The sequence below is a fragment of the Dromaius novaehollandiae genome, chromosome 10 (assembly GCF_036370855.1).
Source record: "Dromaius novaehollandiae isolate bDroNov1 chromosome 10, bDroNov1.hap1, whole genome shotgun sequence".
Lineage (NCBI taxonomy): Eukaryota > Metazoa > Chordata > Aves > Casuariiformes > Dromaiidae > Dromaius > Dromaius novaehollandiae.
The window spans coordinates 12442342-12458321 of NC_088107.1; the positions used below are offsets into that span (position 1 = coordinate 12442342).

The window sequence follows — 15980 nt, forward strand, 5'->3', positions numbered from 1 at the left end:
TTTTTCTCACTGCCTGGCACATTAACTCGTAGCTTATTTAACAGCTGTGCCATTATATGTGTATATTTAAAATGTTGTTTCTCATACTGACTTCAAGCTTGTTTCTTGTAGTGCTATGGTAGTTCACCTGCACTTCATATGAATCCATATGACTTAACCAGCATTTCTTTGTGCAAATGGGAGTGAAGTGTTTTGGTTGTCCAAAGAAATGCATCTTTTATACGCGTTCACTTGTGCAGATGAGCACACACACCTGGAGGTAAGTATGACTTGCAGAAAAAGTGTACCTGTAATTTGTGTTTCAAGCAATATGTATTTTGATTTATTCAATATCTTGATGATGAAAAAAAACCACAGTACAAACAGACACAGTACAAATTAGTTGTTAGAGCCTGTATGGATTTCTGTATAAGTATATAAACAACTTCTTAAAGTGGTTTTCAAGGGACTGTTTCTGTGCTCACCCAGGTATGAGGGTGCCCTCCTCGACAGTACATTACAGACAATAATTTAGCCAAATTTGTTGAGGAAAATATACAATAAAAATAAGCTTCAGAGTTTTTGTTTAAAAATAATCTATAATAATTTTTCAATCTGTGTCACTTTTACAAGATTTACAGGTTTTTTCTTCTGTAACACACTTGAAAATATTCAGAAATATTTATCGATTTTACTTATATCGGACCTGTGCTTAAAGAGTTTTTGCTAGCTTAAGTGTTTTTTTAAGAGTATAATTTTTTACCAACATAAATTTTGTGGCAGAACATCCTAGTATAATGTGAATAGATTTGTATAACTCTGCTTGTAAAGATATTGCCTAAGTCTGTTTTCTGTGCCAGCACAACCTGTACTGGTATAGCTTGGCAAAGACATACGTACATAATTACATCCATATATGACAGCTCTGTCAGCACAGCCCTACACATACCAGCAAAAATTTATTCGCTGCAGACAAAATCTTCCTTATGCTGAGCAAATCTCCACTATTACTGCAAAAGAAATAAAACAGTAGATTCATAGTCTGCCTGAAGTAAGGAAGATCTGTCATAAACCTCTTCTCTTATTTCTCTTCTTTGTAAATTACTTAGGTTTAGGTCCTGCAAACAGATCTGCATTTTTAGACAACCCCAACAGTGCAATTAGCCCTTTCGGCTGCCTAATACACAAGTATGTGGCATTTACAAAGTTCCGCTGTTTGTGATATGCCATAATGAGAGAAGTTAGTGCTCCTAAAAATAACAATCATATTATATAAAAATAATAAAAAGGTGTAAGGAAATTCATTTCTGTTTGAAGAAATCTAAAATTATTCAAGAAGTTGAGGATAATCTTAATACAAATATACGTGAATGGTACTTTAGAAAAATCATGAACTGTACAATGATGTTTAAACAGATAGCTCATTTCTATTACTAGGACAATTTTCCAGAAGTAATCTTGAAGTTTATCATTTATATGCCATTCACTCAATTAATGTGGCCTTTCATTTTGTCTTCTTTTTCACCCTAATTAATACCATCCTAATCATTTCAGTAAGTTTTTGATGTCATGAAAGTAAAGCTAGTCTTACTGGGTAAAACACACAGAAATCATCTGAGCAATTAAAAAAAAAAAAAAAAAAAAAGGAGCCAATTCTTTTTTACAGTTGGAGAGATCACCCTTTATGGGATGAGGGCCAAGTCTTCCAATCCCCACCTCAGGCAATCCTCTCACTGTGCCTAGCAGATTAGGACGGTAAATTCGAACACAGCATATTTAGGAAAGCAAAGCTGTTTTCAACTAAGTAATTCTAATGGGATTGCTCACCTGAGTAGTTCCACAGCCTTATGTGTGCAAGGCATGAAGTCTTCCGTTTACATTTGAAGCAACACTGTAGACATTATTAAGAATACAATCTATTTCCAGATTTCAGATAGATAAAAAGTAGTTGCATTTGTGCAGTTTATCATTACATAAGAAACAAAATATCATGTTACTCACCTATGGATGGCCATCTTGGTTTATTCTTTCCCTGCACAACACTTAGCATTTTTAATCAATGTGTACATAAATGAAAAGAAAAAAAGCAGATTATCATATTGTCCTTTGTAGTTCTCTTTCAAAATCTCCTGATGGTAGTCCACAAGGAAATAATAAATTGCTTCTATTGTGGAAAGGTATGTATCTGGCTTTCCCTTCTGATGACGCCAAAAGCAAGTTTTTCTTGTTTTCAACTCAATTTGTAGCAGCCCTGTCAAGAAAAAAACTGACATAGATTAGATGACGCAGATTGGATAGGGCACCAAACAAGTCTTTGGCTGTGTTTTGTTTTTGGCTTTGCTGCTAGCCTGCATGAGAAATGTTGTAGGAGCTAGGTTAAAATCCCCATGCTTACATTTAAAATGTACAGAGTATCCTTTCATCCATACAGCCTCACTCGACTGAGTGAAATGCAGTTTGGATGCAGGGACTGATCACATGGCAAGAGTGAAATGTACACCTATTATTGATCATTGTTCAAAAAGTGATGTATAAACTTCATCTTTTGCAAGGTTAATACTTTTGAGTGTAAAACAGAGTGCTTCAGACTGCCATAGTTTTTCCTGAATTCTGATGAGGAATATTTCTGTTTGCTAAGAGCTAGACAATTTATGCTTGTTAAATAACTGTAATAATCGCCCTTGGATTACTCAGGAGCAAGAATGGCAGAATTTGGCCAGTAATTTATTTCAAACTTACTTATTAGAAACTAAAAAGTTTCCTAGCTTGAGATGAAAGCAAGATATTCATGGCATGTATGGATATGTATGGCATATGAGAATCTTCTATCTCCCATAGTCTCTGTCTATAATTTCTTATTCATGAGATGAATATTAAATGTGTATCTTCATTTGGTATTCCTTAAGATGCACAAATTACTCAAAATAAAACATATTATTGAGTAACTGCTTTGTAAACAGGAGTGGACAGTTGGATTATAAAGAATAGCATATATTTCTATCAATAATAAGATCAGGTTGTAAAGTTATCTTTTTTAAAAAAAAGTTAAAATTAAGATACAAAATTTGCATCTTGGGATGGTTTAGTATCCATAATAACATTGTCTGAGAATTACCTAGAACTTATAGACAGGTAAGTTTGGACCCTTTTCAGTATGACCCAAACTCAGAAGCCCAAACTGGTCTATAGCACAGAACTTGAAAGTTTATCCTTTTTACTTTCAAACTACATTTAACTTTAGAGTGTAATGGCAAGATGGACTTAGCTACTTGCTCTGCAGTTAATAACATATGATAACTTGCACAGTAGAGAAATCTTCTACAGCATTTTTTTAAACTGAACAACAGGAGTTTCTGTCACTGAATTTACACTGAATTATTGTTGGCACTTCAAAACTTAAAATTCAAAATAATACAGTCTATTGTCTCTAATAATCTCACACTTAATGCAGTTTTTTATTACTATTTTAACTACATCAGTTTGTTTCCCACAGGAGGTTTCAATGCTTGCTTTTTCTTACTTTGAACAAGGGTAGTCTTAGATCCAGGAGAAAAAAATAAGAGTGAAGTCTCGGTCCTAATGAAAGTGAAAACTCTCATCAAATTCAATGACGTTTCCACTTTAAGAGCAATGAACAAAATTTAGAGCAAGATTCCTCCAACATAAATTCCCACCTATTCATGGTTTGAATATAAACATAAGTTCATTGAACGCAAGCTCACCGATGCTACTGAGCTTATTGCAAATGCAGGATCAGTTAATTTCCAACACAGAGTCTGAGTTTTGGAACAAATACTTCAGAGGGATTAAGGGTTACAGCTTACTGAGCATATTTCCATCATCTTTGTACTGTATCTGTACAGCCAAAGGCTATGTTTTATTACAAACATTGGTTGTTCTTATGAAAGCAACTTAAACTATGAAGGAAATCAACATCTGCGTTTTTTTTCTTAAATCCACATACTTTGAGCTCATTAGAAATAAACGTTTGTGCAAATCTAAGATCAAGCAAGATGAAAATACAGCTACCTTTAAATCCACTTGACTATTGAATGTAAACAAAATTTTCCCTTATAAAAGTTATCCTCCTGTATATATATGCCTTTCTCCCACCTTTCCTTCATCCTTCATTCTTTTTCCATATGCTACATCTAATTATAGCAAAATAATCCCTGTGCTACTTCATTATAATAATAGAATGCCCAAACCTTCAAGATCATATTTAATCATATTTAGTCACTGATGTTACATCTAAGGAAGACTCAGGTCCTTATCAACAAACATTCTCCATTTTAAATACATGATGAAGCCTTTTGTTTACTCTGGGCCTTCAATCCCCTCTTGGTTTTATGGAATATTTGTATAGTGGATTGGGAGATTCACTAGTTCAAGAAATACCAATGTGCTGAAAATTTTGGAAAAGTAATTATGGTTTGCTCCTATGGCTAGTTTTTCATTGTTTCAAGAGGCCTGTCAATGCACCTATCCTTATTTTAATTATATTAGTTAATTTCCTACAAGAGGTCTCAGTACCATCTTGAAACTGGTATTTCAGACAAGAATTCCACTCCTTTCCTAAATAAACTTCTAGTTTCCCAACTTTTGTGAGTAACTTAATTGAGGATTTAAGGTGAAGCAGAAGGGATTCACATACCTTGGATTCACCTTGCCTCTGTGCTGTGGCCCCCTGAATATATACCAAACTCACAGACATAGAATACAGTGCATGCTATTGTGAAAAGACTGTAGAAACTCATAATGGAGTTCTCACTTTTCTTTGCATTGCATGCCCAAAAGTTTGATTTTGAGGGAAAAGGCGAGACAAAAATGTGAAAAGAGGGCAAGAGAGTTATCAGAAATAGAGGCTGGATGGAAGTTGGCCTCAGAGAACATCACCTTTCTGCTCTCAAATATCCTGACTATGCATAGGCATAAAGGGTACTATTTTCTTGCAGAACTGCAGGCAAGCACAGAAACTTAAAAAAAACAAAGCAGATGTATTTAGAGAAAAAACATCAAAGCAATCTGTTTCTTTAGCAACCACATTGATGTTGCCAATATGCTTCATCACTCATATGAGAAAGTAATCGTTAACACTAAATATAACTGTTTCCTTTCTGATCCAGTGATCATTTCACTTCTAATGAAGTAATCAATCCTAAACATTACCAACTTTCAAATATTTCCTGTCTTTAATGCAACTGATTTGGTTTTGCTTTCTAAAGATATATTACGCCACTTTTCCAAGAAGATACAGAAGTATTTTGTTTTGTCCAAGTTTTCTAGATTGCCTATTTTTAAGATTGATAGACTCAATTGCTTTCTCTTGCAGTGCAATTAGCTAGATTTATTCCATATATCAATCCAGGCTTACAAAACACAGGCTTTATTTTACGTTTTCTTGGCTTACTTCATTAATGGTTTCCATCCACTATTTCTTGTAACTTCATCTTTTTGAATAAGCACTGCAGGAACTTCTTATTTGGAATTGCAAACATTCCTTTTTGAACTTTAATATCTCAGGAATATTATGTTGGATGATGACTTAATTTGTAGGAGAATTGAAAAATTACAACAGTCCTCTAGTTTTCACGTGCATGTGACACACACATTCCTTCAGTTTATGTCTGAGGAAACTTTGTCCCCATCCATCTTGATAGGCAAAATTGCTGTCTCTAAAAGGAACATGAATGCAACTTATGTCCTGTATAACAGGCACTAAGGAAAGCAATGAATGCACCAGATGTATACCCTAGATATACCTGCTGTATGGAGGGCAGAATTTTCCCTTGGGGCAGGATAAGAGAGACTGACTCACATGACACCAGTCACACCTCTTAGAGCACTTCTGAAAGGAGTGGAAGGTGCTCAAGGAAACAGAGGACTGGAATACAACTGAAACAGAGATGAAGTTCTAGAAATGAGGGAAGGGTCCACTTGGATCAGCATTCACATAGGCCAGCTGGAAACCATGGTGTAAGAGCTACAAAGTAACAACAATCAGTAATTTTTGGCTGATATACTGCACAAGCTTCCATGGAAATCTTCAGTTCCCTTGGTTAACTGTTAATTTTCTAAAGTTTGTCCTTTTTATAAAAGTTCCAAATACTTTACGGTAAATTACAACATGCAATAGCTCTAATCTTTACAGTAATATACAACATGCAATAACTCTAATCTTTACAGTAATACTTCCATTTATTTGATAGAGATTGTTTTGTGTTAAACTAAATATTTGGTAATGGAATTTTAATTAGCCACTAAGTTACATTAACATGTGGGACTCCTTAATGAGCTGGCTAGGCAACAAGGCAGCATTCATCTTCCATGTAAGAAGCCTGTGAAAACCCTTGCAAGGGCCAGTGGAAAGCAGGCACTACTAAGCAGATATATATATTACATACAAACTTGATACTACCAGCTAAGTACACCTTTTAAACTAATGAAAGTATTTTCAAACTCCTATCTCAAAAAAATGGAACGCCATGGCTAAATTGTTTTATATTTTGTGATTTTCTTCAGAATACTTAAATGTAACCTCTTTTAATGAACGTAAGGCAAAAAGCCGTTGCAGAATTCTAATTTTTTGCTTTCAAAGATTGGAGGGAGTTGGGGGCAGGCAGGCTTTCCTCTTTTGACTGGACAATACTGATGTCACTGAAGTGACTATGAAACAAAGAACTTTTCTAGAAAAAGGAACAAAGCACCTTCGTCAGTGGCCTATCTGCCTGGGAACACAAAACATATCCAGAAAATTCTCCTAGCCTTTACTCACTAGGAAATGAAAAAACAAGTCCCAGATAGCCACCTACAAAGGAAATCTTTCTGGCTTTCTGCATGGCTCATTTAAAGGACTACTGTTCTTCTGTATTGTCTAACATGACAGCTTCCATTCTGTGAGATTCAGGAAATTTGTTCCAATAGACAAGTGGGGGAAAAGAAATGTAGATGCTTTCTTAATAGTAGTTTTATCATTTTGCAAAAAAAAAAAAAAAAAAATACGTGATATGAAAACAAATGGAGTCTTTGGCTCAGGAAGTCTTTTACAGCACTAAAATATTGAATCTTTCATGCCTACTCAGATCTGTGGGTAGCTATGCACTTATGTTCAGGTCTGTTATATATATATATACATATACACATACATATTTGGTTTAATCATTTTTGTAGCAATAAAACCTCCATTTCAACTTTTTTTTTTTTACCTTGAAGTCGTTCATCAGTTATTATTTTGTTAGTTTGATTCCAGGTACTGTCAATAAATATTATTTTCTTCAGTCTAGTGCCTTCACTCCTGTTGCTTGAGATGCGTTCATTTAGATTTTTTTCTTCTTCAGGTTCTATTTTTGCTTGCTTAAGAAACGGCTCTCTGGAACAGTCATCATCATTGTCACAAACACCTTTCTTCACATATTTTTGGAGATGAAAAGCAATATCTCTCACTGAAATTGAATTGGGGCCAGGAAAGATAAGTGCTATCTAAATGAATAAAATAAAGAAATCAGAGTGTCATCAAAATCTGACAGTCTTATAAAATACTAAGAATTGTTTCATTAAAGAAAAAATACAAATATTTCCTATCCCCACCCACATTTAAGACAGTAGAAGAGGAAAGAGAGCATCTCTTATACAAAAATATTCTATTGTCTAAAAGCAAAAGGGATTATATTAAAATAATGAATATCGAATATTTCATAAATGTCATTTCATGTCTCTACTACTGACTCTAGTACTTCTGTAAAAAAAAAGGGGGGGGTTCATCCAAACAATGATGTCAGCCAAGAGGAAGTCTGAATTTCACTTGTCACTGTAGTGTATGGACCAGGAAGGCCATGAAGAATAGTTTTTATCCTATTTTCATTCACAGCTTTTGGGTCAGAAGAAATAATCTGTTTTTCCTTCTGTCTACTGCAGCTCTCACAAATATGTTACGTCAAAAAGACTATTGATTTCCTTTACTTATAATAGAGTATTTTTTCAGTAGGTTATTGCTGCATTCAGAATCTGTGACTTGGAAAGCCTGGGCAGTATGAAGTCACTGCAACCTCTTCCCATTTTGCCTACCTTCCCCATCATTCTTTCTGCTTTTTTGAGCTCCCTGCCTCTGTACCTCCTATTTTTTCTCTTTCATTATCTGAAGAAAATACCATCTCCCTGAGCTAGGTACATTATCCCCCTTTTCAGGTAATCAGACAATGAAAGTGTTAATTATGACATCAGAGGCATTAATGTTAGGTTTCAGGTTAATCAAACCATTCAAATGTGTTTTTATCTCACTTTTATCTCATTTTTTTTCAGGCTCTGTGCTGACTCAGCTAGACAACAGTTATATTTGCTGGGTTTTCTCTGTAATAGTGAATGATATAAATTTTAAAGAAGTTTAAATCCTGTAGAAGCTGAATGTGATGAACAGGACACCTAATTGCATTAAGTTGAATACTTTCACAAGTTTGGGTAAAATAGTCCTCATAGTACACAATGAATCAAATTATATGAGGTGCTAGACATGAGAAACTTAAACTGGTTACATGATGCTATAGTATTTCTGAGCTTTGGCGGCAGTCCATAACCATACTTGTGGGCATGTGCTTTGAGAGAGTTCAAATGGGTGGACTAGATTAATATACTAGTGCTCTCCTTCCTCTTCCTCTTTGGGGACTGCAGTACCAGCTGCAGGAGGGAACACAGAAGATATTCAGCGCTCCCCGGCACAAAGCCCTGTTTTCTACATAGCATTTCTTACTTCATGCCTTTTTTCTTTGTATTCTGGAATGCAAGGGTATTTATAAATTGTAACATCATCAGGTGCTAGGAGCTTAGCATGCACAGCAGTGCTTTTGCCATCGGTTTCATTTGGGTGTTTAATAATGTCAATCTTCAAAGGTAACTACAATAAGAAAGGAAAAAAACAGAAATAAGCACGATTTATGATCATATACATGCCTGCATATAAAACATACACAAAATCCTTATGGGTATGTAATTAACACATATTTGCTTCAAATAGTCTCACTGAATGTTTTTGGTTTAATAGTTTAGAAATAAACTAGAAACCAGTGAAAAAAAGCCTCTCTCACTTTCTCTCTATTCATGTAAATAGCTAAGTATACAATGAATGCAATCTGGAACGGTGCAGCAGTAGGGTAGTAAAAGTTCTAGTACTAGCATCAATCAGGTAAAGGAGATATAGGTTTAAATTTAGCAAGATAATAGTGCCAAATATGAATATGCATCTGTATTAGATATTCACCCTAGTGCAAAAATGACCATTTTAATTGAAATACACCTAAAGCCAATAGGTCACATTTCCAAAATACTTCTAAAGTACTTTCACAATGCTTTCAAAGTGTCTTCAAAATGCATTTTTTGTTCCTGGGTGATTTTGGAAAATATATCTCAGTCACATTTGATGGTTTCTCCAATATATTTTAGCTGAAGAACATTAGATCTTAAAAACATTTATTTATTTTTACTTTAAGAGTGGTTATCTGAATTCAACACCCTTTATATTTAGGAATGTCTTTTAGCTCACATTTTATGTAAAATTCAGCCTTGGTTATGGGCAGGTGATACCATTTGTTCCCAATACGCTTTGTTCTGGCCGGAGTTCTTACAAAATGAAGAATGAAGGTAAGAACAGCCTAAAGGAGCTTTTAAAAACTAAGTGAAAACACAGTTGTTTGCATGAGAATCCCAGTGGCTTCAGCTTATCCTTTTCATCTAGAACATACATAAATGTTTATGGGGACTGGAACATTGTCAGTGCTTGTACGTTTAATTCCTTAAATAAGAACAATAATTTTATCTAATTGTAGTTTATTCATACATTATGGCTACTGTGTTAAAGATGAATGCTCATAAAAATGAATCAGAAAAGAAATGGTCACCATACACTAGCTGCCTAACAGGCACAAGAATAATACAAAAAAAAAATGTAAGAGATATTAACCTTCACAACTGGAATTTCTTTGGTAGGGACAGTTTCAACAGGAACAAAACATGTATAACAGTAAAACATCCTTGAACTACTGCAGCGTGGGCACTTTGATCTCCCACTCTTTTTTGCCTTTTCAAGCACTTCCTGCGATGCTAACTGTAATTGCTGAAGTGGGTTATCTTGCAACGATGATGGAGTCTGCAATTCTGGACTTTCCAAACATTCAGTATTTCTTTTTAGTCCTTGAGAGTTTTCTTCATTTAAAAGTGTAGATGAATTTAAAGACATGGTAAGCTGAAACAGACAATATGTTGTACCTGATAAATACAAATCTGATATACGATGAACTAATTTATTGGAAATTCTGTATGATCTTATTTAGCCAAAAAGAAAAAACTAATCAAAGTAGATATTCCCTATACTGAATCAGATTATTTTATTCTTTCTTTTATTACAGCACCAAGAACTCAAAACAGATTTCCGGACAGCATGATATAAACAGGTAGAAAAAACTTGAGATCTGTATTCTTAATGCATTTATATACACATTTGTCATTTTACCCAGATAAATTATCCCATTCACTTCACTTATGTAACAGAAATATACATTTTTAGGATCAGCATCTTTTTTGTTTGCTGTTCCTTTTTCTGTTGTTTGTTGCAGCAAATACACTGGTAGACATTGCTTTCTGCATGAGCCGTCCCACTAGTTTTCACCAGGACTACTGACAATGAATTAAATGCCTGCAGGACAGAAGTCCATAATAAGAGAAAAGTTAACTGTACAGTTTTAGACCTCTATCCTGAAATTTATTGTGTGTGGGCAGAGTAAACTACCTGAATAAAATCCCTGCTGACACAGCTTTGTGAGATAAAAGAAATCTTTCAGGAACAAGGCTTGAGACTGAAAAATTAGGCTAAAATCTGGATTTGAGGCTCCGTACACCAGACAGTAAGGGCTGGTCGAGTCTAGACTCACTCTGCAGGTTCATATTTCTTTAAAAAATATTGATGGATTAACATTTTTTTTCCCCCAAGGCTTTCTTCAAGATGGACATTGACCCTCTGCAGCTGGCATAAAATTTCTGTGTTCTCGGAGTAATGTATCTGAGTAACGGCTGTATGCATGCCCATACCTGATCCAGATGGAGTAGCATTGTGTGCAGAGATTCATATTCCCGATCACAAATGTAGTGAAACCTTTCGGACTAGATTAGTCAGGGGCCTCTCTAGCCTTCAAAGCAGCCCACATGCAGGAGATTAAGCAGCCTGCAGTAGTTACGAACTGCCTTTTGCATTCTATACGGCATCACTTAAGACGAAAAAAAGTCATTCCTAGTATTTACTTTCAGTTAAGTTTACTTTTTCATGTCACAGATCACACTTGTGAAATGATGTAACAAAACAGTCATGTTTAGCAAAAACAAACAGTAATTCCTGTGATGTGATCCAAAGTGAAGTGCTTAAATAAAGCCAAGTGTAGTTTAACTGAAAAACAGCAAGGACAAAAGACTCAGCGAACTCCTCCATATAAATTTAAAATTCCAGAAAAATTAGTTGCTGTTTTCTGGTAAAAATGAATACTTATGCTTGCTTCGACTCCCCCTGCCCTCAGGTTCTAACTCTTGATGGGTCAGGGATCTCCCTTAATATAAAAACAAAATTCATCAATATGCATATAAATTTTATAGTCAATTTGCTTTTAAATGTATCTGAGATAATGCAAAGGGAAAACTATACCCTATGTCTCAATGAAAGCTTGCCATGCCTAGACTAACCCCTACAACGATTAAGATTCCTTCAGAAGGAGAGAGGGCAAGAGGCCCTGTAATTTGACATGCATTCCCCGCCTGCAAACTGACTCTTTTCAGTATAATGTCTTATGGCACCGCGGTGTTCAGCTACGATGCCCCCGAAGCGCTTTCATTATTGATGCTGACAAGAGAGAGGCCGCTCTAATGGCACAGGAAAACCTCTGCGGTCTCAGAATAACTGTTTCCGAAGTGGGGCGAAAACCATACGCGCGATACGCTGCGCAGAGAAGAACTGTGCCCATGCTCCCTGCGTATGGTCTCCCAGACCGCTCGCACTGCCGCGCACCCTCCGCGCACGTCTCGGGCAACTTACAACCTCGGGCGGGGCGCGGGACTTCTCTGGGAAGCCCCGACCTCAGTCAGCCGAGCCGCCGCGATGTGGCTGCCGCTGCTTCTGCCCGGGGCCTGGGCACGGCCGAGCGACGCCGAGGCCTGCGGCGCCCGCAGCGCTCTGCAGCCCGGGCCGCCCCCGCGGCGCGCCCGCCCGCCCCTCGCCTGCCCCGGGCCCGCCGCAGCCCCGCGGCCTCCGCCTGGGGCCTCTCCCGCGCGCCGCCCCCGCCGCCGCCGCCGCCGCCGCAGCGCTCCGCGCCTCACCCGCTGCCTCGGCTCCAGCCCCGCCGCCGCAGCCCTGAGAGCCCCCGGAACGGAAGTGTTGGGGCTCGGCCGCCGCGGGGCCGGAAGAGCGCGCCCGGGAGAGCGCTTTTCCGGGGGGACAGGCCGCGGGGCCCTGTTGCTAGGGGCCCCTAGCAACGGCGCGCGGGGCCTGGAGGTAGCGCGGGCGGGGAGCGCTGCGGCGGCGCGGCCCCGCGGCGGCGGTGGCGGTGGCGGTGGCGGTGGCGGCGGTGGAGGGGGGGCGGCCTCCGCGGCGGGGCTGTGTGCTCCCCGCGGGCGCCTCCGAGCCCCTCGGCCGCGGGGGCCGCGCCTGCTGGCCCCGGCGCGGGGGCGCTCCCCACTGAGGCGGCTGGGGGCAGGCGCGCGCCCGCAGCCGTTGCGGGGCGTCGCCAACGGCCGCGCGCGGAGGCGCTGCCTCGTCCCGCCCTGTCGCGTTTCCACGTTTTGTGCCCCAAAATCCGAAGGGAAGCCACGTCCTGCCACCTGCAGGGAAGAGACACACCGTTTTCGGCTGGCTTCCGTTCCCGCTGCGCAGAGGTGGTCCCACCCCGCACTAAGCCGCCCCCTGACTTTTAACCGCCCTGAAGCGTTTGCCCCGGGGGAAGCGGCCGGGGCCGGGGGGAGGCTGCGCCGTGGACGCGCCTTGGGACCAGCTGCTGTGACAGAAGTCGCGGTTTAGTTGCAGTCCCACGTTGACTCCAGGAATGTCAGATCGTTTAGACTTTATAACCTGTGTTTTTTTGCCAAGTGTTAACTGCATGCTTCCTGTTGACACCAAGGACTGGAAAATATTTTTTGTAGCATTCTGTTTCTGTTGTTTTGCCTCTCCCCTTAAATGGGACCCAGGATCTTTTCTTTGGAACTTCTCGGTCTGGTTAAGGGTGATGCTCTGCAATAATGTTTACCCAACGTTCGGTGTTCAGCAGCTGCATTTTTAGGTTGAAATGGCTAACCTAAAGCAATAATTTTGGTATACAAAAGATTTCTCTTGACTCAGTGAAATAAAATAAAGTCTGTGATATATTAGTTGTAATAGCCTTAGGGAAAAAGTTAACATTGTAGGCAGATTTTATGCCAAACTTTGATCTCAGTTACACCCTTAAAACCTCATTGACTTCAGTGGTATTGCATTCAGTGGCAGAGGATTTTTACCAGAATTCTGTTGTTATTTGTCTTTGCTTTGACCTGTTTTGTTTTTCTTGTTAGCAGCATGTAATAAATACATTGCAGTAGAAAGGAAAAAATAGTGACATTTCACATGATTTATACTTTTTACCTCCTTATGCTGTAACAATACGTCTTGATGTGCAGTAGTTAATTACATTAAAGTAACAAATGTTTATTGGACACAAAGAAGAATGTTATAATAGTTTTAAAATCCTTTTGTGCCAAGCTTAATCATACTAGGTTTTACCAAGTGTTCCATCTCCTACTTTACTTGAATGATTTCTTTGGATGCTTGGTCCAGAGAGGAGCTGTTTGGGAATGACAGAGCTCAGCATTTAAAAGCTGGGCCTGAAATCTGAATTAGTCCTTTACATTTTATTCTATAGTTATTTGCAACTGAAAACTGTGATACTAACAAAACTGTTCTTCAGAATGGTTGCCATGTAGCTTTTGTTTGGGGTTCTTAATTTCACAATTTGTTAAAAAGGTAATTTTTTTCAGACTGATATTTCTCACACTTGGTTTCTGCTCACAAGTAATACTATAAAGTTGTGCTTGCATTTTTAATTATACTGAATTCAGCAGATACCAGCTGATTGATTTCTTTTCTGTGAGGCTTTTGCTAATCTGCAGCGCTCATATTTCTTCCAATTTGTAAGCAAAAATTGAGTATATATAAGAACGGACCAGATGTACCAGGTGAGTGGACTTTCAGTTTTTCTTCAGAATGTATTTTAGAAGTACCTAAATACAAAATATCTGTAATATTATTTTTTTTGATGAAGATACTTGGAACAAGGTGGAAGCTCTACTTTTATGATTCAGTGTTTTACATATCTTTCATATTCTTAGCATGTTTCTCAACATTTTGTTTATTGGAACAAATGATAATGAACATGTTCATTATCCGTTACGAAGGTAGCTTTGTCTGGCAGTATTAATCATCTAAAGTTTAAATGTGTGTTAATAAATGTTGTCTTAATTTGTTAAGGTATTCTGGTAAGAACAATTCTTATTTGTATGTCAGCAGAAAATGCAAAAGCCTCCTTTCTCTTTTGAAGAATTCTTACGGTCTCAAAATTTGGTGAGTCCTACTGCTTATTATTTTAAATACCCATGTGTATGGTGAAGTGAATATGCAGGAATGGGGTCGTGAGCAAAGCCATGTGAATATAAATATTGAGAACTGAGTCTGAACATAGATTGTATTTCCTAGACCCTCAGGCACTGGAAACTAAGAGGTCTGTAGAAATGGCAGGCCTTCAAGAGAACAGCGTGTCTGTTGTTAAATTTTCTTTTTCTCAAAGGTAAACCTTGGAAGAAGTCTTTTGTCTGCTGTGCAGCAATTTTTTATTGTTGGAAGCATGCTTGAGTAATGACAGTGACTCAAGCTTTGTTTAAAATTTGACCAGTCCACAACATTACTAGCATAATACAAAGTCCTAAACCCTGAGGCAAAAAGTTCTGAGGAATATAAAAGGAGGAATAGTTAGGTTTGCTTTTTAAATGAGCTTTCCTTCGTTTCTTTTGCTGATAAGATTGTTGGGGAGATCTTTGAATATACCTGTGTATTTTGTTACAGAATTATATATAACGTGGATACAGGTGATTCATTCAAATTACATTCTTATTGTAGGAAACAGAACATTCCTATTGACCTATCCACATTATTTGCAAGTATTGATTCACTCAAGGCTGTTCAACTATAGAGCTATGAGGAAAAATTGCTCTTTTTGATTGAACCAGAGCTTTTTCCGCTCACAGAAGAAACAAAGAAGAAAAAAATTTAAAGTTTTCACAGATGGAAATTGCATTATAACTTTTTTTTAAAGATATAATTTAGAAGGAACAGCCTGACAAAAATGGAAACATTTAATTGGGAAAATGTCAAAACAAAATATTAATGCATTTTCAATTTCTAATTGGTTTTATTTGCCTTTTCTCTTTTATCCCAAAATGATCATGTGTTTTAATAGTTTTCTTTTCTTTTTCTTTTTTTTCTTTTTTTCCCTCTAAATACTTTGTCTTGCTGTCCTACTATTGAGGTAGAATAAGCCATTGTCTTCCAAGTATACTTAGAGGATTTAAAAACAAATAAATTGTTCTCTATTAACTCTTACTAAGTTATTTCAGGAAAGCAACCAATCTGGTGATTAACTTCAAATATCTTCCATTGGCATCAACAATTTGCTCATCTACTTCAGCTGCTAGTTTTAATGCTTTGCTAGATCGAGGAACAGAATTTTTGCCTATGCTTCTAAGACTATTCTCAACAGATGGAAGACATTACTGTTCTTTCAGAGAATTTAAATTGCACATGATTTTATTTGTCTCTTTAGAAACACAATAACCCTTCTTTCATTGAGTAACCCCTTTTCTAACCAAAAAAGTTATAATTTTTTTTAATTACTCTGTGTGTGCTATAATGGGTCTCCTTGGCCTGTTTTCTTTTTTTCTTGCTTTTTGAGATG

General features: G+C 37.7%; 2 protein-coding genes across 2 annotated transcripts in view; one reads left to right on the plus strand and one right to left on the minus strand.

Annotated features, from left to right (window-relative positions):
• Positions 1-293: 293 nt before the first annotated feature.
• On the minus strand, positions 294-12183 carry DTWD1 (DTW domain containing 1). The gene is made up of 5 exons (XM_026097043.2): positions 12044-12183; positions 9929-10210; positions 8723-8866; positions 7185-7458; positions 294-2230 (listed from the first exon to the last, which is right to left on the minus strand). The coding sequence occupies exons 2-5, from the start codon at positions 10202-10204 to the stop codon at positions 2001-2003; spliced, it is 924 nt and encodes a 307-aa protein (XP_025952828.2). The 5' UTR covers positions 10205-10210; positions 12044-12183; the 3' UTR covers positions 294-2000.
• Positions 12184-13724: 1541 nt separating this feature from the next.
• FAM227B (family with sequence similarity 227 member B) overlaps positions 13725-15980 on the plus strand; it is a 93755-nt gene continuing 91499 nt past the window's right edge. Inside the window, exons 1-2 of the mRNA XM_064517329.1 lie at positions 13725-14208; positions 14537-14593. Coding sequence (XP_064373399.1) covers positions 14200-14208; positions 14537-14593 — 66 coding nt within the window. The 5' untranslated portion in view covers positions 13725-14199. The remainder of the gene's footprint in view (positions 14209-14536; positions 14594-15980) is intronic.